The sequence below is a fragment of the Theobroma cacao genome, chromosome 5 (assembly GCF_053813885.1).
Source record: "Theobroma cacao isolate CCN51 chromosome 5, ASM5381388v1, whole genome shotgun sequence".
NCBI classification, from domain to species: Eukaryota; Viridiplantae; Streptophyta; class Magnoliopsida; order Malvales; family Malvaceae; genus Theobroma; species Theobroma cacao.
Window position 1 is genome coordinate 45458300 of NC_142643.1, and position 23441 is coordinate 45481740.

Sequence of the window (23441 nt, forward strand, 5' to 3'; positions counted from 1 at the left end):
CCGCACAGCAACAGTGTCACGGTTCACATCAGCCGATTTGATTTAGCTCTCCTCAAGAAGGGTTGGTTTTGATATTAATTGTTACGGTCCAAATTAATTTATAAAATATTATTTTTTATGATTTCATTAAATTTTACGATTTTATCTCATAAAAGTTAATTATTTCATAAGTTAAAAATGTTCGTTTCATTTAAATATACAACTAATGTAAGATTCAAGACTCCCATTTGATAACGTGACAAACACGGAAAAAAAATAAACTTTGACAAATTTATTTCATTGAAAGCCGTCTTGGTTAAAGTCAATCTTCCGAATTTTTCTAAAAGCAGGTAGACCTTTTTTCGCTGTTTATTAAGATAACCTATCTCGTATAGACAAAGCTTTCTCCATAGTATTTCACTCAAAGTTACAATTACATCAAATGGGACCATATATAGTCTCTCTCTATGGGCCCCTACTTTCAAAGAAACAAAAAATTTAGCAGTTGAGAAAGCTCTATCAAGTGAAGAGGTGTCTTTGCCAGGAATCTCCAAGGGAGTGGCAAATGGCTAAATCAGGGTGAGTTTTCCATTGCAGGCCTTGGCCAAATATAAAATAATGCAAGGACATAAATTTAATGGCAAGAAAAGCCATACCAACATACATGAATTTAAAATACCAGTCAACAACATTAACAAGTTACATGAACTATACGATGGCCAAAGTCCTATACACAAGAATTTGGACAAGGAAAGAGTAGTGTAGGTATTGATCTTCATCTCGTGTCAGAGAGACTAAGGTGAGGATCCTTCTTGGTGTGATTGATATGGGAAAGGCAAGCAGATGGTTGGTAAACTTCTTGTTAGGGAGAAAGGAGGATAAAGGGAAAAGGAAAAACATTTCCATATCGTTTGAAGAAGGACGTGTGACAACTCCATCTGCAACTCCACCTGCAACTCCTTTCAAGAGGAGATGGAGTTTCGGGAAGTTGGCGAGTAAAGAGAGAGCTCACAAGAGTTCCAGGTCCCTTGACTCAATGACCGCTACTCCACTTGTGAAGCAAGCTGTGCTGGGCTTGGAGAAACGGCATGATAACACCAGGGTTTTGGCAATGGCAATGACAAGTGCTACCAAAAGAAAAACAAAGGCAACATCTGCAGCTTCTTTGATAAGCAAAGTGGTAGAAGATGCAGCTGCCACCAGGATTCAAGCCGCCTTTCGTTCTTATTTGGTACTAATCCTAACCTTTTCCTTTATTCCAGTGTTGCAGGCCTTGCCATTTGTATAACTAGCTAGGACAGAATGCTTGAGAGAAATGATATCATTGATCAAATATCATTGCAGGCGAGGAAAGCTTTACATGCTTTGAGGGGACTAGTCAAGTTGCAAGCACTGGTTAGGGGTCACCTGGTGAGGAAACAAACAACTGCTACTCTCCGACGTATGCATGCTCTAATGGCAATACAAGTTAGAGCCCGGTTTCAGAGAATCCAGATGGCTGAGGAACCACGACCTGCTGTAAAAAGCCGATCATCAAGATACGGAAGGTTTCCCCAGGAGATGGGGTTCAAAAGAGCACAGAGAGTAAGTCTTTCTTTCCATGAATGCATTAACATCTCCATACCCCAAGGGTATCAGATAGCCTGTTTGGTTTTCTTTCATTTTCCATCATTTTCTAATCAACCAAACATGAACTACGGTGCAATAAAGTCAATAACCTAGTGCCTTCGAAGAAAAGCAAGTACTAAAATACAGTGCTCCAAATTCAACAACTAATCACTATTATATTTTTATTTCTGAACATAGGAAGCTGTTGATATAAATCTTTATGAAAAGTGTGGAATTGTGAAGAGCCAAAATGGTTTTATGAATCATTCACAGATTGAGAGGATTGAACATGGAATCACCACATATTACTCTGGAGAGCTTTCGATCTCAAAGCGAGAACAAAAATATGAGGAGTTTTCCTTCACAACACACAACAGTCCCAGACATTCTCCTCCAATGTCCAAGCCAACACCGGGAAGATCCTCTTTCAGTTCTCATGAGTATCCATACATGCCAAATTACCTGACCAACACAGAATCTTCACGGGCCAAAGTCAGGTCACAAAGTGAACCAAAACAACGACCTGCGTGGAACTCCAAAGCAAAGGGCAAGAAAACAACTTCAGCTGAAGAAATGGATGACAATATTCAACAACATTATTCATCTTCACAGTCGAAAGGCGTTGCAGATGAGAATCAAGAGCCATGGTTTGTCACGCTTTATCGGTCAACAAGGACACCCAAAGACAATGAGGGTGATACCAGTGTCCCAACCAGTTATTCTGAATATCGGAAATCTCTTGTTACAAATGAGGTAAGTCAAGTCAATTTCTCTGCAGTGGAATCAAGTTCAGTTCGTTTTCTTGGTTTTTCTTTAAAGTTGCATTCTCTAACTCATTTCTGGTTCACGTATCTGCAGCCTCACGCAACTTTGTTCTAACTGAAGATTCAAGAACGTTCAAACCTCAGCAGAGAGGTGATGAACAAGATAGTTGATTCAAGAGTTAGCAGCAGGACAACTAGTTTACGATTGCTATATAGGAAAGAAGAACGCTGCAAAGACCTCACATTCTGAATACAATTGCTCATGAAAAAAAAAAAAAAAAACTGGAAGTCCTACTCTTTACTTGCAGAGGTGATTAGTAGTATGAAATCTTGATTAAGCAAAAATTTTAAGCAGGGAAATTATTTTTTGATGACACTTCTGTGCCCTTCTATGACTAATGCTAAAATCAAAAGGAAGCAAGAAACTGTAGCTCTAATCACGATTACAAAATTTAAATGACATTTGCATGTTTAATGTGTTGCATATATTGGTTTGGATCTAGAAATCAGGTTTAGTATTAAGTGATCAAGGGGCCTTTGCACATGGAATATGCCCAGTTGCCTGGTTAGTGGGCTTTCTCGAGATCCTTATAAATAACCCAAGTTCCAAACTTGTCCAAATAGGAGATTGAGGGCAATGGGATTAGCCCGCAGATGATTAGAAAGGCCGGGAGAAAGCAAATTCTATATTTCGGCCTTGGAAGAAACGAGTTTGTACTGGAACTTGGCTTTATAGGTTGAATCAAATGAATTCATCGTTGTGTATATCAATAGTACTTAAAACTTAGAGATACATTATATTGGAAAAGGTATTAAAAATATTATAGAATTACAGATACAAGATTGATACACATTCTCTTTTCTATTTCCCAAAGCTTCCAGCTGCGTCTGCCTTTCAGACTTTTCAACTGCAAGAAGATTTGCATCAACGTACTCTAATCTAACAAGGTTTTTCAAACATATAACTAGTTTTGTGACGTCCTTTTGACTATGAATACTCGTGCATAAAAGCACAATATGCACGGGCACACCAATTCCATGCATCCTAAAGGAATCAGTTTGTGATTTATGTAGGACAAATGTACTCCTCAGAAATGAAATGCAGGCCTGACTTCGTTAGTCGAGTAATGTGCTACTCGGCAAAAAAGGAAAAAGTTGACTCATTATAGAGAAAACTTCCATATAAACAAAAATGCATTCTAGCATATGGGAGACACAGCAAATATTAGTGCTTTTTCCTGCTGGAAGACACAGCAACCTGATCCTGGTCTCGTAAAGTATGTGAGCAGCAACATGCTTATTGGTTAAGAGTCTTGTGGAATGCAACCTGCAAATGCAGCAAAGAACAAAGTAAGGTGATGTTTTATATTGAGCTATAATTTGAGATGGGTAGGGAATTAAATTCAGAATTGACAAACAGAAGAAACATTTAACTAAAGTGCATACAGATGTTGATGTCTTCAGAAGCTCTCTTATGGCCATTGTAGCATAGCAAGAAGCAGGAAGTGTGAAGGCCAACTTGAGAGCCTTCTGAGTTCCCAGAGAATTTAACTCAGGCAAAGAATGAATTTGTGGAGGCTCAGCTTCTCTAGAGCCCTCCACCTCAACATTGCCAGTTGAAAACTTTTTATCATCCTCAGAGCTCTCTATATGTTCCATATGATCAGATGAATCTTGGCCCTCAGTCCCATCGGTTGGTTTCTCTTCCTTGACCAGGTTCACAGGTTTAGTTTTAGCAATTTTGTCTAAATCTGTCTCCGACAATGCTATACTTCCATCTGTATATGAAAGCAATTCCCTGAAACAACATAGATCGTATTACTTGGTCTACAGTATTTCCAAGGCATCTAAAAGAACTCTGCTAAAAAAGACAAGGGAAAAGCAGATATACCATTCAAAGTCAATTGGCTTCTGAAAAACACGCCTGTAGCTTCCTGTCATGCTGGTTATTGAAAATTCCCTACAATAAAAAATTAAAAATTAAAAAAAAAAACATGAAGGGGGAGTTTGAGAAGAAGTCTCGGGGAAAAAATATAGGGACAGTTTTAAATTATGTATATGTACTTGATATTATGAACACTCTCAGTCAAGCTGATCCCATCCTGATAAATTAAAAAAAATGAATATTAGAACATTAAAATTTGGTATTTAAACGAAAGAAGTAACAAGTAGTAGCTCCCCGACAGCTACCATTCATTAATCAGAGCTTTAATTTTGTCACATCAAATTAAAGTTACTCTTGGCAAACACATCATGAAATTGTGCACAGAAAGGTTCATTAAGTAATGAATGAGTGCCTTCATTTTCCAGTAAGTTATAACTTAAATAGCATGCAGTGAGTCATAGCAAGATTTAATATGTATTAACAAGGATAACGCACCTTCTTTGCCATATCATGATATACATTGGCAATATCATTCACTGGATAAATTATTCTAGAACTGCCAAGGAAACAGCAAAACATTGTCAGGAATGAAAGAAAGAAAAGTTAAATATGGAAATGATAAGGGCAATGTAAAATCTGCAGCAACTCCTTACAGTATTCCCTTACCCAGGCATAGGAAGGACAACATCCTCAATAGTATAATTTCCAGTACTAATATCTGCTGCAGTTATGGCCTGCCAGACAGTGGAAGCTATCTTAAATTCTTTGAATCGAGGTTAAAAAGATTGATACTAACATTTCATTTAGAGTATACAGCAAATTATCATCTAATGTAACCAAAATTAGAACATCTTTCACACTTTCAAAAAGTAGGTAACAAAGTAAGCTATAGTATTCTAAAAAAAATTATCATCTAAGCATTGTATTACACAAACTATTTTTAAGTATCAATTGTTTTCTAAATTTCCTTTAACACCCTCAGTTCACAATTCAAAAATTAGAAAAAGCTCTACATAAAAACAAGTAACAACCGACCTTAACAAGATTGTTTTTCCCTTCTGGAAGATCTGTTCCAGATATTTCATCTAATTGACTACAATCATATGCATCTTCAAAGTTATTATCTTCATGTTCAGATGGAACAACTTTCACCTTTTCTGCATCACTTCCTTTACAATATACCAAGTCCCCTAAAACAACTTCATTGCTTCCTGTATATGGTAGGATAACAGAATCATGTTGGACGGTTACCTTGAAACATTTTAGTACAGCTTGGATAATGAAAATAACGACAGCATAAACTAGAAAGGCTTTCTGTTAAAAGTACACAAATACCCCCCCACCCACCAAAAAGTAAAAATATCGAACAGCATACCATATTTTTCCACTCTCATACTTGCTGCATGGTTCCACAGATAGCTTTGGTAACTGTGTACATACCTGATCAGTAAAACAGAAAAAATTAGATTCAATATCACCTCTCTTCTTATGCATGTAAAAGTGTGTGTGTGTAAGAGAGAGAGAGAGAGAGAGAGAGAGGTGAACCAATTGTGAGGATCTATCTCTGCATAATTCTTGAGAGACAATAGACAACCGACTCTAAGGATCTCAATGTAATTATCCTCATATCAACTAACTAGGCTTTGTTCAACTCAACTAACACTACTGCATCTATTAACAAGAATGAAACACATAGGGAAAGGGGTGAATTGTTAGTAACCAATGAAGCTATTGAAGTAAACCGGAAATATATAATCTGGCCATTAACAGTAAAACAAAGCTCACAATGGATTTAAGCAAGAAATGTGAGACAGTGAGATAAATTTACATGCAAAGCGGCTATGTAAAAGATTGTGCCAGAGCCCACTAAAGCATTTATCACACAAAACGTTCTAATGACGAGAACTTAGAGTACACAGACATAAACAAATATTCATTTTGCCTCTTTGGAGGCTGGCCATTTAGAAATTGAGAGACCAAAATTATATTACTGCTTCCTGTTATATCAAGCACTTACATCATTCTCAAAGTTCTAGGTATAGCCTTCAGGGCCTGCAAGTAGTTCCCAGGACATTTCTTCAAACACTGCAGCTGTATGAGATTGAAAAAGGTTAAAGAATAAATATGATTTTTTATTATGAGACACACACAAAAGAAAATCTGATTAAGCACTAATAAGCTGAAATAATGGATATCAAAGCCATGCAGGGGAACTAGCTGGGAACTTACCATAGCTCTTTCTGCAACTAAATGGCGAGGTAATTGCCTGAGAGTTCCTTCTATATCACCAGTTTCTTTATAATATTCCCGTGCCTTGCTTACAAAGTCTCTTTGTATTTAGATATTCAAGTCAAGATTATAACCAATAATTATACCCCAGAGCTGAATGCAGCAAACCCTTTGAGTAGTCAAGCATCTAAAAAGTGCTTTGCCCAAAAGAAAAGGAAAAAAAAAATGTTAAAGAAAGGATATCCCCTTCTCTTGGATCAAGTATCGTGCTTGCAGCAGCTTGCCACTCTCCTCGCAGCAATGTGGCTCCAATACGGTGAGTTGGAATAGAACCACTTCCAAAACGCTGAAAAATTATAGAGGTTTAGAAAAGAATATAAAAGCAAGAACAAATCAGGAAGAAGGGGAAGAGGGGAGAGAGAGAGTAGAAAGAAAGATGATCAAGGAAGTACTTGTAAACCAAAGTAGTTGATGAAGCCATGCCTTCCCAAGGACTCCACAGATGCTTTGATAGTTTCTTCGGAGTCTGCAACAATTCCTCTGGATGGATAAATGAGTTCGATAAGTGATAGGATATTGGAAGTTGAAAGTAGCCATGAGGATGTTTAAAGAATAAGGCAACATTGAAATGGAATTCATATGCGGGAAAGCAAGCTCACCTCAATATGATTGTGAACCGATTTCCTAAGAGCTGGCCAAGAAGAAAGTCATCCTTGACATAACTAGACAATAATGGCACCATAAGTAATGGTTCATCATGCCATAACTTGATAAGAAAACCAGAGTCTTAAATCCATCAACCTTACCAAAAGTCTCCCACTTTAATACCAATCAACCTTTCATTCAATGCAGCTAATCTACTCGCATGCTGCTTGAAAACAGTTACCTGGAGACCCAAAAGGAACAAGCTCCACTTAAATGCAATCAATTATGCTGCAAAAACCCAAACATACACAAAAGTGCATATACACAAGAAGTATCAGAGCCATCCATACACAGATCAATATGCTGGAGGCATTTAGAATGAAGACATAGTGAGAAGCTATTAGTCAGGCAGTAGTGTTCCATAACTTAAATTTCCATGCCATTGAAATGCATAACTAGTAACATGGTTTTCAGGTAGAACAGTAAGAACAATAATGCAGCGAAACGTCTCTTATGGACGTTTTTGACACCAATTCTTCTAATACAGAGGTATTGGTTATAGACTTATAGTCAAGAGATTGAGGTTGCAGCAATTTGTTTTAATTATAATTTTTCCTCAGAAAGTTTCTCAAAAGTAACATCCATCAGATTTCCAAGACACTAAAGACTACTTTTTGCATAATTATTTTTGAAGAGAACTAACACTACATAACATGTCCGCTTTTGATCATATAATCTCTCAAAATGAGCAACACAGCTCATGGTAGAGCAAGTAATCTGCCAAAATTAACTAACACGCCAATTAATTTTAGCACAAAAGCAGCAAATACATGACCAACTTACCCTTTGAGTTGAAACTGACCGCTTATCTTTTGTTCCCGCAAATCCAAATGACCTTGGCTGCCAAAAACACATGTTAATGAAAAGCATTTCCATTGAATAGGCACCACCACCAGTTTTAAATATATCATTCATCATACCTGAATGCCAAGCATCTTTCCAATCAACCCTAAGGCTTCCTGTGTATCTTTATTCTCCTTGTAAAGATGGAACCTGAATATTCACATAGAAGATAGCACTTTCAAGATGTAATTCAAATGCAATAATAATGACTTCACGGCACAATAAGGCAATTGAGTCAGAAAGGAGAAAGCTCTGACATGATTTTTCTTTCTACCGTCTTGAAAGGCATCAAATGAATGTAAAAGTGAATTTTCAAAAAAAAAAAATGAATGTAAGAGTGAGATAGGCTACCTAAGGAACTTGCCAAGATGCTCTGGCCAGTGGCTTGAACCTCTACTATCATAGGGCTTATCACCTCTCTCTTTCCTTTTTTTGGAATTTCTGCCCTTGTTGTTATTCCCAGAATTTAATCTCACACGAATGCATTTTGATGAAGAATCAGGTCCATCAACTGTGTCAGTGACAAGGAATCTAAGATTCTCCTTAAAGAAATTATGCATTGCCTGAAAATCTCAAACTCAAAACAAAAGCCTTCTAGTTAGTTTGATTCCCACTTTGCATTACATTCAGTAACACCTACATGAGAAAGGTTCAGAAAGGTTAATGGATAACTAACATGAAAACAAATCTAAAGCTTACCGTTCGATGAGATTTATCAGAGTCTGGCGACAGAACAATAGGACAGATATCTTCTTCACTGCCTGAAGTAATTTGATTAATAAAAGCTTCTAAGCGATCTGCATCAGTGTCACCAGCAAGTGATCTGAATTTTATAATTTCAGATGCATAACACTTGTTCAGTTGATCAGGTGTCTTTGTTTCACCTTCCTGAACAGCCTGAGTAAATTTATTCAAAGAAAAAACATCTATCATCTATTAAAATACACAAACTACATTCAAAAGATGAATTGGAAAAGGGAATTTGAGTCAGACCACCTCCGGAGGGGCATCTAAGGAGGTCAAATGAACAACATTTCCTTCAGTGTCTACTTCATTCACAATGAAATCAGAATACCTTCACAAAAAATTCAAAGCAATCAAATTCCATAGACTATTGCAATTATAGCCAATCCATAACACAGAAGTCACTCTCAAAACCTCCAATGTTCATTTTTTCTCCATTTTTATTAAAGAAAAAGAACCCCTTTTCGTCAATCCCAGATACCTACACCACTAGCAAGCTACAAGCTTGAGTCAAGCTAAACCCTTTACCATTAAACTAAATCTCATTCCACCATATCAACTAACCAAACAACTTTTCATGCATGCACGTGAAATAAACAAAATTCAACAAATAGGTATTTGCAAAAGCATGTAAACAAAAGAGGGTTTTACATTTCAAGTTTCTCTCAGTCTTTTATTAAAAAAAAAAAGAGGGACCTTTCACCTTTGTTTGAGGATGCCACGGAAACCAGGAAGGTGGGAGATGAAACAGAGGATTCCCACATCGGATTCCGTGATGGTCGTCATTAAAGTTAAGGAATTTGATGATTTGATGACTGGGGTTTTTGTCAAGTTTGATTTTGAATCTGCTGGGCAGCTTTTCCAGTGGAAGTAGTGGTAGGGTTTTAGAATTGAGACGCCATAACGCCACATTTCTCTTCTCTGGTTTCCTCAGGGTTTAAATCTCTGGTGTAATACGCTGCGTTTTGTTGCTTTTGGTGGGGTCTGTCTTCTTTCCCGGTGGCTTGGTGCTTTATTTTGGGCCTTTGGGGCTATGGTCTGGGAAAAGAAAAGAAAAAGAGGTGGAGCCCATTGCCTTCAACAGTTGGAAGATGGAACTAAAACACAACAAAACAAAGAAGGAAAGTGCTCCAAAAAGTCAATTAATAACCCACTATAGATCCAAAACACCGGCCACTGGCAAGAGAGAAGAGAGAGAAACCAAAAACAGGGCAACTTACGAAAAGAAAATCTATAGATACCAACAAAGAAATACGAGAGAGAGATGGTGAGCAAAACAGAGGAAACCCAATTGAACAGGCTTGAAAATCAGGTTGACAATGGAGGAGGAGGTGCTTGGGAGTATCTTTGCCTCGTCAGGAAGCTCAAAGTTAGGCGTTCAGAGAAAGTCTTGAAGCATGGCTTGTCGATCTTGAATGACCCCAAAAAAAGATCTGCTCTTGGCCCTGAAGGTTAGTCTTTTTTCTTTCTTTCTTTAGCCTGTTTGGTTGATTTGTGAAATTGGGTTTTTATTGTATTCGATGATTTGAAAGTGTTTGATTTCAATTTTGAGTTTTTTTATTGGTTTATGCGATTGGGTTTGCTTTGCTTTTGGAATTTTAATTCTTTTATTGATTTTCTCACTTTGGTTTTGCTTGAATTTCACAACTTGAAGCTTTATGGATTGCTGACCTTGTTATTGATTTGCTTAAAATTAAAATTTGAAGCTTTATGATTTAAAAAGAAAAAAGAATTGGAGATTTGATGGGGGTAATAGAAGCTCGAGGTGGTGTAATTGTCTTTTTAAAAATGGAAATTGGAAAGTTTCAAGCTTGATTTAAACTGGTTTGACTAGCGAGTCAAGAAGTCAGGCTGAGTATTCATTATATTGATTTCTCAGCTGGAGTTTTGAGAATTAATCAGAAATAGTTAGATAAAACTTTGTGAAGCACAATTTGTAGTGCTTAATGCGTTTGAGACATTTTGTTAGTTTTATACCCTCATTTAGATACAAGACTTTTTGTTAGTTTTATACATTTTCTCGAGTGCTGTAACATCATTCAGGACTTCTGTTGGCATTGACTTTCATATGTCACTAAGGGCAATATGCATTTGCGAGCCAGTGCCCTTTGATCTGTCAGAATGTGATTATAAGTTTTGGGTTCTACTGTTAATTTATATCCCACGTTTTATGTACAGTAATTATTAGTAACAACTACTTATATCTTGATGCAGAATGGACTCTATATGAGCAAGTAGCAATTGCTGCTATGGATTGCCAATGTCTTGATGTTGCAAAGGTACAAATCTTGTGTATGGAGTTTTCCATTTCAGATTGCTTTTAAGCTTTTTGTTTCTTTGTTGTGTTAATGTAATTATAACATTAAAGAATTCATTTTTGAGACTGGCATTTATGTACAAAACTAATTCTACTCTTTTACCTATTTATATGATTGTCCCTCTGGTTTGGGCCACCCTCATTATTGATCTAGTTTCTCCTTCAAACATCTTAGGAATTCTTTAAGATGGTGCTTGATTTTACAGTTTTCTCATGCTCTGCGAAGGCATTAGTTTAGAAAGATCTGCCTTTAGCCTGTTGCATGTTCATAATGGTGCAACTTTTGTTCAGTATTACTGGTTTAGGCTCACTGTCATCAATTTTTATGCTTATCTCTTAGTTTCTTGCATTATTTCTTGAACTGCAGTGCTGTTTAGCTTATATGGTTACCTGTTGATAGTAGGCTTATGAGTTTATCTATCTTAAATTGATGCAATTCAATATTGCAGGATTGCATAAAGGTTTTACAGAAAAAATTTCCAGAGAGCAAAAGGGTTGGTAAGTATATATGACAATTAAATTTATGTTTTATGGGTTCAGTTTGTACGACTTAACATTCATGGTCTACCCTTTGATAGATGACACATCTGAATTAAGCTTCTTCTGAACATGTTGGCCAAAATTCTACCCCAAACCTAATTGGGCTTACACATTAGCGGATTATGGCATGATTAAAACGAATGAATTTGTTCATAAATTAGTTTGAGTTCTTTTGGGTACCAAATGATGAGTTGCTGGTGGCCGTTATTCATTTGCTCTTATCATTTGATGGCCTAGTGATTTTAATATCTCTTGGTCTACAGGCAGGCTGGAGGGCATGTTGCTTGAAGCAAAGGGATCCTGGGCTGAGGCAGAAAAAGCTTACTCAAGCCTTTTAGAGGACAATCCACTTGATCAAGTAAATTCTGCAACCACTGCTTCTCCCCCACCCCGCATTTCTCTCTCTCTCTCTCTCTCTCTCTCTCTCTCTCTCTCTCTCCTACTCCCAAAAGAGTCAATCTTTTTCTTGAAAAGGCCAAAGGAGTCAATCTAAAAGATTATGTGTTATTTCATTAAAACAAAAGGGATCTATGATAACAGATCCTATTCTTGTGCAGGTAATACAAAAGAGGAGAGTAGCGATGGCAAAGGCTCAAGGAAATATTTCAGGGGCTATTGAGTGCCTTAATAAATATCTTGAAATGTTAGATATCTCAGAAAACTCTCTCCCCTCACCACAATCACACTGTCGTTTATTGGTTAATTTTTCTAACTCGATAATATGCAGAAGAAGAAATGTCACTCAATTTCCCTTTTTTCTTTTGATAGATTTATGGCAGACCATGATGCTTGGAGAGAACTTGCAGAGATATATGTCTCCCTACAAATGTGAGTGTTAATTTATATGGCTTGATAATTATCTCCTTTTATGTTGCCTATTCACAACATAGCTATAGCTTAAGCTTTTTTATATTTGTGTTGATAAATCAGGTACAAGCAGGCAGCATTCTGCTATGAGGAGCTTATTTTATCTCAACCTACAGTTCCATTATATCATTTGGCCTATGCTGATGTAAGTGTCTTCTTTCTATCTTATATAACTTTTTTTCCCACTTGTTCTATTTAGAAACTAGGATGCAATTTCATTAGTGGTTTAAATTCCAAGTTTTCTACTGAATAACATTCTTCTTCTCTTTGCAAATGCTCTTCTTTTAGTTTCTTCTCTTTCATAATTAATCCACTGAATAGAGAACTGGTTCTATAGTAATTATGGATCTGCAAGAATATAAGGACCATACGGAACAAAGAACGTAAAGACCATGTCTGTTCTGCAATAATGTAAAGACCATGAATTCGCCATAGAACAATAATGGTTCCTGACTAATCAGGAAGGGAACTACTGGATGGGGGTGAATGGATGTCAGTCCTTACAAGATAATTCTTTCCATCTTGCATTGGTTTAACAAAAAAACTTCTAGCTGGAACTCTTTTGATTCTCCTTTGAATTCTTGTTTCAATGATCACTTTTTACACTTTTCATCAACAGGTGCTTTACACACTTGGTGGACTAGAAAACCTTCAGACCGCCAAGAAATATTATGCATCCACTATAGACTTGACAGGGGGAAAGAATACCAGAGCACTTCTTGGAATTTGCTTGGTAAGCTCCTTCTCTTTCGTTTAAGAATTAAGATGCATTACTGTTTGTTAGACGCATGCATCAGCTCTTATCCTTCTACTAACTAAAACCTTATCAAAAAATAGTTCCAAACTTGCTCTTCTCCATGCCCTTAGATTTGATCTCTTGCTGAAATAAAGGTTAATCCTCTTTTTCAGTGCACCTCTGCGATAGCACAGCTTTCAAAAGGAAGGAACAAGGAAGACAAGGAGAGTCCAGAGCTCCAATCTTTGGCAGCAACAGCCTTGGAGAAAGACTACAAGCAGAGAGCTTCCGACAAACTCGGCCTGCTTACTTCTGCTTTAAGAAGTTTGAAAATTTAAGCTTAACGCCGATGACATTGATTGAAGGCTTTTAATTATTGCCCCATACTTTGAAATTGAAAAGGGGATGAAGAAAATTTTCCAGAAACGTTTAGGTCTTTGCTAAATCTCTGAGTTCTTTATTTCTATTCATGTGTTTTTCCCTTCTAGTCCTCCATTTGAGGGCTTGAATACCGCCATAGAAAACTAGAAATATGATGAGAAAATTTTCCTTTCCTCCAGCGTAGTGTTGGATTATTAATCTGCATAATAATTGCTTGAAGGTAAGGACTTGGGCAAATGCCTTTGGTATTGACCCATCATTCTCTTTTCATTTTCCAGGACCAAAGGATAAAACACATGATTTTAGTTTTACAAACAAAAAATTTTACACATTTGTTGTGAAATGTATTTGTTAGAATAATTCACCATAAACAAAAGGGAATTCAACAGTTAGATATTACATTTTCTATTTAAGAAAGCGAAATAACCACATAAAAAATAGTTAAAATATTATGTTAAATCGTATATCAACAACTAGTATTGTGATTTCATTAATAAATTTTTATTTTTTAAAAAACTTTTATAATATTTTAATTAAGTTATAGGGAGGTCAAGTAATTTTATTTTTTCAGTAAAATTAAATTAAAAAAAAGACGTTTTTGGGTAAAAAGGAAAAGACAATTAAACAAGATTTTTTTTTTTTTTTTAGGCATGAAACACCAAAAACCCTGCCTCAAGGCATTTCCGTAAATTACCGCATAAATCAGTGGCATAGACAAAACCCGCATTCCATATAAAATTAAAACCACCACTACAATTCTAGGGTTTTTAAGGATTAGGGTTTCATATTAAGCTCTCTCTCACTCTCCCTCTCTCTAGAAACCCTAATCACCCCTCACTCTATCCAACCATGGCTGTCGGGTAATCCCTCTCTCTCCAAAATTGTAACTTTATTTCAGAATCTTTGTAAATTACAGTCCCTGAGTGATTCAATTTTGATTTTCTTTGCAGGAAGAACAAGAGGATATCAAAGGGAAAGAAGGGAGGCAAAAAGAAAGCGTAAGTGTAATTGTACAATTTTTGTTATTATATTATTTTGTTAAAGATCTGTTTTTTAAGTATTTTGGTAGCATTTCTGTTAATTTATTTTTTAATGGGTTTTTTATTATTTTTTATGTATGTGGAAACAGAGCTGATCCTTTTGCAAAGAAGGATTGGTATGATATCAAGGCACCTTCAGTGTTCAATGAGAGGAACATTGGCAAAACTCTTGTTACTAGAACTCAGGGCACAAAGGTTAGTTCTTTTTTTCTATAATTCTGTGCCCATTTTTCTCTACTGTTCGGATGCTCTTAAAGGTATTGGAAATGAGCTGATGGAATGACTTCTTACTTGGAATTTGAGAATAAATGCTAGTGGAATAGAGTTAAATAGTGATGCTTACCGTGAATCAAGAATGATAGTGTAGATATTTGATGTAATTAATTATAGTTATAGCCTTAAACCTTGTGATATTTTTGTGTTTATAATAATCAATTGGTGGAGCAGTGCATTGGTGGATTAGAGAATAACACGTTTAAACCAAACATTTTTGAAGCTAAAGTATGAGTCGCGGAGGGTAAAAATTGGTGTTACTGTTCAAATTGTGGCAGTTTTATGTATTGGGAGACTTCAGCTTTACGAGTCATTTTATGTTTTGGTACTGACTAGTTTGCTGTATTCTTCTATCTGACAGATTGCTTCTGAAGGACTTAAGCATAGAGTGTTTGAGGTTTCTTTGGCTGACCTTCAAAAGGATGAAGATCAAGCTTACAGGAAGATCCGACTTAGAGCTGAGGATGTGCAAGGGAGGAATGTTCTCACAAACTTCTGGGTAGGTAGCATTATGGTTTACTTTGTTAGCATAATTACATAGGCTGCGTTTTATCTTTATATAGTCCTGTATGGAGAATTTTAACTTCTCCTTGCTTAATTTTAGGGAATGGACTTCACCACAGACAAGCTGCGATCTTTGGTGCGCAAGTGGCAGACTTTGATTGAATCTCATGTTGATGTTAAGACTACTGACAATTACAGCTTGAGGTTGTTCTGCATTGCTTTTACCAAGAGACGTGCAAACCAGGTCAAGCGAACCTGTTATGCACAGTCCAGCCAGATCCGTCAGGTTCAAATTTCTTATCCTGGATTGTTGATCAGTTAAGTGGTAGTTTCACATAACTTCAATGTTTCTTACTTGCTGTTCTTTTCTCAGATTCGCCGGAAAATGAGGGAAATTATGGTTAACCAGGCCTCATCCTGTGATTTGAAAGAACTTGTTGCAAAGTTCATCCCTGAGGTGATTGGCAGAGAGATTGAGAAGGCTACCTCAAGCATCTATCCCCTACAGAATGTTTTCATTCGTAAAGTCAAGATCCTTAAGGCTCCCAAGTTTGATCTTGGCAAGTTGATGGAGGTATGTTCTGGTTTATTGTAAACTTGGCTTCGATGGTTGCATCATGTTGTCCAATTCTGGTTTGGATTCTTAATCATCATGAATATGATATGTACTCTCTTTTGATGCAATGTTAATATCTGCAGGTTCATGGTGACTATTCAGAGGATGTTGGTGTGAAGTTGGAGAGGCCAGCTGATGAGACAATGGCAGAGGGGGAAACCGAGGTTGTTGGAGCCTGAAGAGAGCTTTGTTTTTTATCAGTATAGTGATACTTCCATTCTTAGCTTGGTTAAGTAGACAGCATCTGGAAGTTTTGCCCTTATATTACATTATTATGATTGATGTGAAGAACTAGCTTGGTGCCTTAGCTTACAAAGTTTTTATTTAGCATTTTTTTTAATGATTTTAACAAGATGAGAGCGTTTTGTTCTTATATTATTCTTAATAACATTGAAACCCCATTGCATTATTTGTTTGCCTCCCTGTCTTTTAGCTGTTGGATTGTGGTACAGGCGCGTGATGAACAGTGACTGCCAAAAATCTCAAGATTCGTGGCTGTTGGTTATGTTGGAAGTCCCTGGCCAATTGTTTTATGGTAAAACACCGAAAATCCAAAGAGGTTGAAGACTAGATGAATTAGATGTCTGCTTTTTGTGTATTCTAGTTTAAACTCGGCATGCATTCAGGCGGATAGATTTAAAACAAAATAAAATAAACCCAAAAACAGATGCATTTAGTAAAAGTGAAATTGCCAACAGTTTATAAGCGTTTGATGAAGGGAATTGCCATGGAGACAATGTCTTCTTCTGGATTAGAACTCTCTAACTTAACCAAGGAGAGTTTTCAAAGCACTATTGATAAGATCAGCCTTGGTGTTTCTTCCATTCTTTCACTTACCCGTCAGTGGAAACAAGTGGAAAATCACTATGGTTCCTTTGGGAAGTCCATTGATTGAACGTTCCAGGTAGCTCCATGCCATAGAAGAAGCTGAGTATAGAGAGAGATGCCATTAAACAAAAGTGTGAAGAGCTTGAACGGAGGGAGAGGAACTCAAGTTGAGGGAAGAAAAGCTGTGTCTAGAGGCAGATGCCATTAAACAAAGGTGTGAAGAGCTTGAACGGAGGGAGGAGTTGGAGTTGATGAGAAGATCACAGACTAGTCAAAAAGAGATTGACAGGAATCAGGGGTTTGTTGGAAGAACTCAAGTTGGCTAAGCTAGAGTTTGAGGTAGGGTTCAGAAAACTTGACATGCAAGAAAAGAAATTTTCATGATGGCTCAAGAAAGGTTTGAACATCAAGCAAGGAATGAGAGGGAACGCGAGGCATGAGAGAAACGTTTTAAAGAACTTGTGAAAGAGTATGGATTCAGTGAAGAGTTCGAAGAAATTGGTTCATCAAGAAATAGTGGCAGATGTTCTTCAACAGCCTTTGATGAACTTAGAGCACCCTGCACAAGATCAAAGGAGCATCCGCTTCAGGCAATCAAATATGTTTGTGAATTCAACATGGCTGACAAGTTCTCATTAACAACTCTTCTCCAGGATCACTTGAGGTATGTAAAGAGTACCACCAGGGAAATGCAAACAGAAAGAAGACTCTTTCCCAGCTCATCTTGTGGCTGTAACCAAAGAAATTGCTGAACTGAAAGCTGTGATCAAATGCATTCAGTTTTACGATCTTGAAGCTGATTTCCCTTTTGGCAAAATTAGAAGGGTATAAGAAAACAGAAGAAGGTCGAATTAAAGAAGATGTTAAGGAGAATGCTGGTCCCATCTACACCAGAAAAGAGACTCAATTCGAGCAGGAACTTAGGAATAAGCAATGCCAAGTAGTATATATTATACACTAGAAAAGGAAAATCACTATGATGTTTGTTGGCTACAATTTATGGAGAAAAAAATACACAAAATAGTATTACAAGGTTTCCACTTTTATAAACAAAGCACATTCTAAAGATAATACAGTGCTTTTATGAAATTTGAAAGCTCGAGAGCCATAGCCATTAAGCACTGGATCGTGGACTGGAAGTACATCACTAAATATGGAATATAATTGCCTCAAGATCTAATTGCTGGAGAAGACCAGCATCATGAAGAACATGGTAATGTTTAAAGAGTTCTGGAACTGGAAAGTCACAGCTTTCATGGTTGAGAGAATGATGGAAATGGAGGGACTGATCTCAGAATCAACTTCCTACTACGCCACGTATTGGATGAACTGCACTCACGATGTGGAGGTGAGACCCTCTTGCAGTTTGGGGAGGTTGCTTTCAGAACAACAGGTGACAAATTATGTTTCAGAATCTCTGCAGTTTTATCTTCTGGAATTGCCTGAAGATGTGTTTCGAACTTGGGCAGACATGAGGAAGAATCTGATGAACCAAGTTCTTGAGTGGTGCACAACTGAGGAGATAACCTAACAGAATGGAGAAAAGATCCTGAGAGCTTCCCACTGTAAGCAAATGGCAACCTGCAAAATGGTGTACCCTTTACCACTTGAAAGAATCTAGATAGTATAAGAAATTAAGAATAGCCTAACTAATCTAAGGTGAAATAATACCTGGATAAATCAGAGGAAGGTACTGAAAGATCTGGATACTCCTCACTTCTATTTATTGCAATGTCTTGTGAATTTTTCTCTGATGCATTCCTTTCACAGGTCTCTAAGTCCTCCCCATCAGATTCAGATTCATCCCCTCCTAGTGGAACAAAAGAAAAGGCTACATTAGAAAATACAAGAAAAATGGAGTGCACTTGCCATGCCGGACATATTGCCTTGATAAGATGATTAAAAGAACTACATTGGAGAAGGGAAAAAACCTTTGAATATCAGTTCCAAACATTAATATTTGTATTCAACCAAACAGTACCAGATAAAGACTCACCACCCTTCCGACCAAATCTATTTTTACAACCTTCACATCTACAGCTGGGGGAGCATCCAACACCAGCCTTCATACACAGGAGACAACAACCATATCAGATTGGTGAGGAAAACATTTCTATGCAGAATGAGCTGAACTGACAAACCTGAAAACATTCGCAGTATTTCTTTAAGCAACTTGATTTTTTACAATTGCATCCTCTTTTATGCCTGGCTGAAGCAGGAGTTTTGTTAGTTTCACCCTGCAAGAGCAAACACCATCTTGATTTGAGTGAAGTAGAATTCTCAAAAGAAGAGTCCATTTATATAAATTTGGCAAAATTATCATCAAAGCCCACTCTGCTCATAGTTAAGTTGGCAAAGCATCACAATATTATGAGCCATGCCAAATAACGTCATGCTAAGAACCCAAGCCTGGCAAAGTGGTTGTTAACCTTTCAAAGGAGAAAGGAGTTTCGACATCCAAGGTTCAACACCAAAATAAGTGATGAGCAATGCACTTTGATGACTTTGATGCTACTCTATTATTACCCAGAAGCTTTATCATAGAAATAGATTCTAACCCCGGAGTCTGAAACACTGTCCGTGCTTCTAATCACTTTGGGAGCAAATGCTAGTGGGTTGCGAGATTCAATCTGTCTGCGAGTCTCTAGAACCTTGTTTTCATGAATTGGCTTATTGAAGCAATCTTGGCATGAACAAGGCTCAATACAGTACAGACCAGCAGCAAAGCAGTCGCAATAACTGTATCATAAATCATAGCCAGTAGAACTAGGTAAACAATATGGAAAGCAGTTGAATCCCAAGTGCTAGAAGCAGGTGAAAATTCATGGCAGCGACTGCAACAAGTAGCAATAATAACTAGGCAGCAAAGAACCAGGACAAGTCCAATAATAACTAAATAAGTGTACAAAAACAAGTTAACAATGATCATTTAAATCGCCTTCTACCAGGCTGTTGGAAATTGATTCATCAAGTAATCCTAGAAATCAGAAGTAATGTAACCACTTCTATGATCCAACTCAAGCGCAAGAGAAACAGGATCAGCTAATATTTATCCCCTGTTAATGAAGGTAGATAAAATGAGGTGTATTCTGCAAAGTAATTGCTCATTTAATTTAACCATAAAACCAAAATCTTCTTTAATTCCATGCTATTGACAGCCTTTATCAATCCTGTTATAGGCATATTTAGAATATGTTAACTATGGGCGATAAGTTATGTAAACAACCATAGAAACAATACATGAGCAGCAAAACTTAGTGCTTCTAATCAGTGGGGCACCTTTTGCTGGCCGAAGCACTATTATCTAGCTTCTAGAACTTTCACTATTACAATTGAAACAGTTTCATCGGAGATTACAACGTAAAACAAATGACTTTAAAAAAAAAAAGGTAGAACTGATAAAACTTTAACATCCGTATGGCCCATAAATTACTGCAGCTAGAGATTTGCAAAAACCAAGAACATAGATGTATAACACTATAGAATTAGGCCTGAGTATCTTATACTTTTAGATGTAGGAAGTGATGTTACAAAACTGTTGGTTCACCATGAGTTTTAATTCTAAGTAGTTAGAGGGCCAGTGGTCTTGAGTATCACAAATGGAGGAATTAACCCTAAATAGACTTGGTAGAACACTTAAATAATATGCACATTGACCTTAAATATAGGTTTTAATAAATAAGGCAGACTTACAGCTTCAAGCATTTTGACCTCTTACAGTTACAGCGCTTGCATGCTGCATTCTCCTCAACATGTTCAAACTTTGTCCTGCACAGTATTATACTCAAATCAATTAGTATATCAAGCTGTTTAAATTCAAATCTTAAAAAATACTAATCTTATTCATGCCTCTTCTTTTCAGGACTATTAAGGTCAGTCTCATTGCCACTGACAGTAGCAGGTGTCTCAGGAGAATTGTCTGTAACCACAGCTTTGTTGTGATGAGGAACCTCATCCCTCTTCATAGTGCTTGGAGTTAATTTACTAAGAGGACTCTGATCTGCAGTCAGGAAACTAGAAAACGTCAAGGAGCCCAACATACATATCAATTGCTTATAAGAAACTAGATCTCCTGCTTAAGAAACATCACCGTTTGAGGTATTTGCAAGAGAATTCAAGTGCAAACCAAAACCAGGTGACTTCTCAAATACTAGACAGCGCCGTCGTATGCTACGCTGCTGAGGGAATAATGTAAAGCATAGTTATAGAAAAGTGTTGTCGCACTGACCAAGACAAATATTTAAATATTTCAGAAACAACACTCTTGTAGAAAATATCCTTAACAAACATAGAATTATGTGATTTAAGGTAAACATTTTCCAACAATGCTTCGCTCAATTATGCTATTATCTTTTCAACTCCTCAAAAGAAATCAATAATATATAATTTTATGTAAAATATTATCTTATTATAGATATTCACTCTGCATCAAAAAAGCCTTTAACACAAGTACAGTTCTTTAAGTTGACCTGATGGCTGGACTGGTTACACTTCTCCCCCTTATCATCCTTGTTCAAACCTGAATCACTGACAACTAGCTTGTCCAGTAGACAAGTAGACAGGATGGCAGGTGTCTGATCTGTTACTGGCACTCCTAACTTGCTTTGTTTGCAGGAACCACTAGGATCACCAGTTTCAGTATTTTCTAAATTATTGGAATTATCTAGCGGGAACTGCAGGATAGTTGATATAAAAGAGGTTGTCCCAGGGTCTGCTGTTCTCCGATCCTGACCCTCAATATTCTCATAAATGATGGATGAATTCGTGGTCAACAAATCAGCAACATCAGAAACAATTGCCACCCAGTCACATCCTGCTGATTCTTCACTCCTCATAATTCGACGTATTTTACGCAGATCTCTTTCATTTTCAAAGGACAGTTGTCTCTCTTCCCCTTCATCTTTATTGTGTTGGAAAGGAGATGCTTCATGTCCTGCCACTTTCTCACTTGTATTTTTCAGTATCTCATCACAAGGCTCCAAGTTACCATCAGGGCTCCCACAATCATATTTCAAGGTTCTTGGCAGCTCGATTGCTAAATCTGATTGGTCATCGAGTTGATCACTACTAACTCCTTTGGATGAACTGCCACTATTGAGACATCCCGGTTGTTCATCATACAAGTAAGATTGCTCAATGGCTTTTGAAGCTCCTTCATCAGTATTTAAGTCATTACTACTCTGCAGGACACTAGAGTTTGAAGCTGCTGAGAAATGATGCCTGAGGAAAGAAGATACAAAAACATCATGTAGAAATATTCAAATTAATGAACTAAATAGAGCAACAAAGAAACATTTTAGTTTTACCTCTTAACCGAAAACCTGGATTCCCTGTGGCAACTGATCTGCGGGGAAGGAAACAATGATGAAGGGGACAAAAAAGCTAGCGAATTGAAAGCATTATCTGTCTGCCTGAACTTGGCTAGCTCAATAGGTGAAAGACTGTTGATGTACTTAAAGACAGGTGAATCCTGCGAAGGGAGAAAGCAACATACAATTGTCTGCCCATAAGTCCTAAATAACCTGATTACCAAATGATCAAGTAGCACGAGAAAACAAACAATCAAACAACCAAGCAAAATATAAAGTAATCTAAACCAAACTAGAAAAAATGTATCCTTGTCGTATCATGAGACAAACATCGCCAACATTTTCAAGTTCATATCACCAAATAATTTTTTGTACAAAATTACAAAACCTCAACCATCCATGAGTATAGAATCCCTATGACCCTGCATAAGTTACATGATGGTTGAGATTGAATAATTGTAGAACGGTAGAGAATCTCAATACTTAACAGCTTGACTTAGTTAAATTTATGAAACTTTCCAATTTCCCTTCATTAGTTTTTCACTTACTTTCTTTTGTCAATTCTGCAACTACCCTAAATTATAGCAGTAATCCACCCTAAAACTCAAAAGTAAGAGGCATTAACAAGAGGAAGGCAAAAACCCATCAAGAATTAATACTTAAGTATCCAAATTAACCAAAAAATGAAAAGAGCAAACAAGTTTAAACTAAAATAAAACAAAATAACCTTCAAAAGCAAAAACCCACTTATTATATAAGGATTAGAACCTAAATCTAAATTCTAAACCCCAAATGACCGAAACCCAGAAAAAACCCTTTCATACAATTAACATGATTTCTGAGTAAACAAACAAAACTAAAGAAAACCCAAATTCATAAAAACTTCATTTTAAATAGAAAAGTTAAGAGTTGTCCAGGAAAAACAAGACCTCAAATTTGGAAAGAGAAGGAGTTGGAGTGATCTGGGTTTTATCTGGTGTATCCATTTTTCACCAAAGCCTCGACATCTCCATCTCTCTTTTCTCTCTTTGAACGCTTGAAGCTTAGAGCTCCAGAGAAAGACAGCCAAACGCTCCCTTTCTTTTTCTTTGTAATTGGTCGAAAACATATGAAAGTCTCTCAGGACCAAACAAAAAAAAATATTTGATTGAGAAAGCGGGAAGGCGGGAAAACAAAAGCAAAATTTCTTCTTTTACTTCTCGTTATAAACCTTTTAAAAACCATCCTCAACAATGGGCCAGCCCATTCCATATGTCCAGCCCGAAATTTGCTG

The 23441-nt window shown here is 36.9% G+C and overlaps 5 protein-coding genes across 8 annotated transcripts; 3 read left to right on the forward strand and 2 right to left on the reverse strand.

Moving 5' to 3' along the window:
* Window positions 1-506: 506 nt before the first annotated feature.
* LOC18600228 (protein IQ-DOMAIN 25-like) lies at window positions 507-2645 on the forward strand. Of its 2 annotated transcripts, none has more exons than XM_088806753.1 (4): window positions 507-1210; window positions 1324-1563; window positions 1786-2340; window positions 2446-2645. In XM_088806753.1, exons 1-4 carry the CDS (start codon window positions 806-808, stop codon window positions 2464-2466), a joined length of 1221 nt encoding a protein of 406 aa, XP_088662879.1. In that variant the 5' UTR covers window positions 507-805; the 3' UTR covers window positions 2467-2645. The 2 variants fall into 2 exon arrangements, with proteins under 2 accessions (XP_088662879.1, XP_017977767.1); XM_018122278.2 differs by having other exon boundaries at window positions 1861-2340.
* A 480-nt stretch (window positions 2646-3125) lies between these two features.
* Window positions 3126-9769, reverse strand: LOC18600229 (Pseudouridine synthase family protein). Of its 2 annotated transcripts, none has more exons than XM_088806550.1 (20): window positions 9461-9769; window positions 9010-9088; window positions 8713-8910; window positions 8365-8576; window positions 8091-8163; window positions 7954-8010; window positions 7272-7351; window positions 7125-7187; window positions 6918-7005; window positions 6708-6811; window positions 6466-6568; window positions 6254-6327; window positions 5612-5676; window positions 5272-5447; window positions 4903-4970; window positions 4732-4792; window positions 4416-4453; window positions 4243-4311; window positions 3798-4149; window positions 3126-3678 (listed from the first exon to the last, which is right to left on the reverse strand). In XM_088806550.1, exons 1-20 carry the CDS (start codon window positions 9667-9669, stop codon window positions 3649-3651), a joined length of 2199 nt encoding a protein of 732 aa, XP_088662676.1. In that variant the 5' UTR covers window positions 9670-9769; the 3' UTR covers window positions 3126-3648. The 2 variants fall into 2 exon arrangements, with proteins under 2 accessions (XP_088662676.1, XP_088662675.1); XM_088806549.1 differs by having other exon boundaries at window positions 9007-9088.
* A 106-nt stretch (window positions 9770-9875) lies between these two features.
* Window positions 9876-13776, forward strand: LOC18600230 (Protein prenylyltransferase superfamily protein). The gene is made up of 9 exons (XM_007030552.3): window positions 9876-10208; window positions 10972-11036; window positions 11524-11572; window positions 11878-11972; window positions 12172-12257; window positions 12383-12442; window positions 12545-12626; window positions 13101-13214; window positions 13391-13776. Exons 1-9 carry the CDS (start codon window positions 10022-10024, stop codon window positions 13553-13555), a joined length of 903 nt encoding a protein of 300 aa, XP_007030614.1. The 5' UTR covers window positions 9876-10021; the 3' UTR covers window positions 13556-13776.
* A 538-nt stretch (window positions 13777-14314) lies between these two features.
* Window positions 14315-16404, forward strand: LOC18600231 (Ribosomal protein S3Ae). Its single transcript, XM_007030553.3, has 7 exons — window positions 14315-14458; window positions 14549-14596; window positions 14728-14833; window positions 15273-15410; window positions 15516-15701; window positions 15789-15989; window positions 16115-16404. Exons 1-7 carry the CDS (start codon window positions 14448-14450, stop codon window positions 16208-16210), a joined length of 786 nt encoding a protein of 261 aa, XP_007030615.2. The 5' UTR covers window positions 14315-14447; the 3' UTR covers window positions 16211-16404.
* A 1375-nt stretch (window positions 16405-17779) lies between these two features.
* On the reverse strand, window positions 17780-23277 carry LOC18600232 (Tesmin/TSO1-like CXC domain-containing protein). Of its 2 annotated transcripts, none has more exons than XM_018121930.2 (11): window positions 23098-23277; window positions 22166-22329; window positions 21329-22079; window positions 20950-21034; window positions 20709-20859; window positions 20553-20627; window positions 19418-19598; window positions 19001-19096; window positions 18856-18922; window positions 18531-18669; window positions 17780-18440 (listed from the first exon to the last, which is right to left on the reverse strand). In XM_018121930.2, the coding sequence occupies exons 1-11, from the start codon at window positions 23152-23154 to the stop codon at window positions 18113-18115; spliced, it is 2094 nt and encodes a 697-aa protein (XP_017977419.2). In that variant the 5' UTR covers window positions 23155-23277; the 3' UTR covers window positions 17780-18112. The 2 variants fall into 2 exon arrangements, with proteins under 2 accessions (XP_017977419.2, XP_017977418.2); XM_018121929.2 differs by having other exon boundaries at window positions 20950-21037.
* Between the last annotated feature and the right edge of the window lie 164 nt (window positions 23278-23441).

Coding starts and splice junctions, on each gene's coding strand:
- LOC18600231 (XM_007030553.3), top strand. Junction 14,834..15,272: donor CTAGAACTCAGGGCACAAAG/GTTAGTTCTTTT, acceptor TCTATCTGACAG/ATTGCTTCTGAAGGACTTAA. Junction 15,411..15,515: donor ATGTTCTCACAAACTTCTGG/GTAGGTAGCATT, acceptor GCTTAATTTTAG/GGAATGGACTTCACCACAGA.
- LOC18600230 (XM_007030552.3), top strand. CDS start 10,022: ATGGTGAGCAAAACAGAGGAAACCCAATTGAACAGGCTTGAAAATCAG. Junction 11,573..11,877: donor TCCAGAGAGCAAAAGGGTTG/GTAAGTATATAT, acceptor CTTGGTCTACAG/GCAGGCTGGAGGGCATGTTG. Junction 12,627..13,100: donor ATCATTTGGCCTATGCTGAT/GTAAGTGTCTTC, acceptor TTTCATCAACAG/GTGCTTTACACACTTGGTGG.
- LOC18600232 (XM_018121929.2), bottom strand. CDS start 23,154: ATGGATACACCAGATAAAACCCAGATCACTCCAACTCCTTCTCTTTCC. Junction 21,038..21,328: donor GTAACCAGTCCAGCCATCAG/GTCAACTTAAAG, acceptor TTATTCCCTCAG/CAGCGTAGCATACGACGGCG. Junction 18,670..18,855: donor TAGATTTGGTCGGAAGGGTG/GTGAGTCTTTAT, acceptor TTGTTCCACTAG/GAGGGGATGAATCTGAATCT.
- LOC18600229 (XM_088806549.1), bottom strand. CDS start 9,669: ATGTGGCGTTATGGCGTCTCAATTCTAAAACCCTACCACTACTTCCAC. Junction 7,352..7,953: donor GGTCAGTTTCAACTCAAAGG/GTAAGTTGGTCA, acceptor TTGGGTCTCCAG/GTAACTGTTTTCAAGCAGCA. Junction 4,312..4,415: donor GAGAGTGTTCATAATATCAA/GTACATATACAT, acceptor TTTTTATTGTAG/GGAATTTTCAATAACCAGCA.
- LOC18600228 (XM_088806753.1), top strand. CDS start 806: ATGGGAAAGGCAAGCAGATGGTTGGTAAACTTCTTGTTAGGGAGAAAG. Junction 1,211..1,323: donor CCGCCTTTCGTTCTTATTTG/GTACTAATCCTA, acceptor ATATCATTGCAG/GCGAGGAAAGCTTTACATGC. Junction 1,564..1,785: donor GGTTCAAAAGAGCACAGAGA/GTAAGTCTTTCT, acceptor TTCTGAACATAG/GAAGCTGTTGATATAAATCT.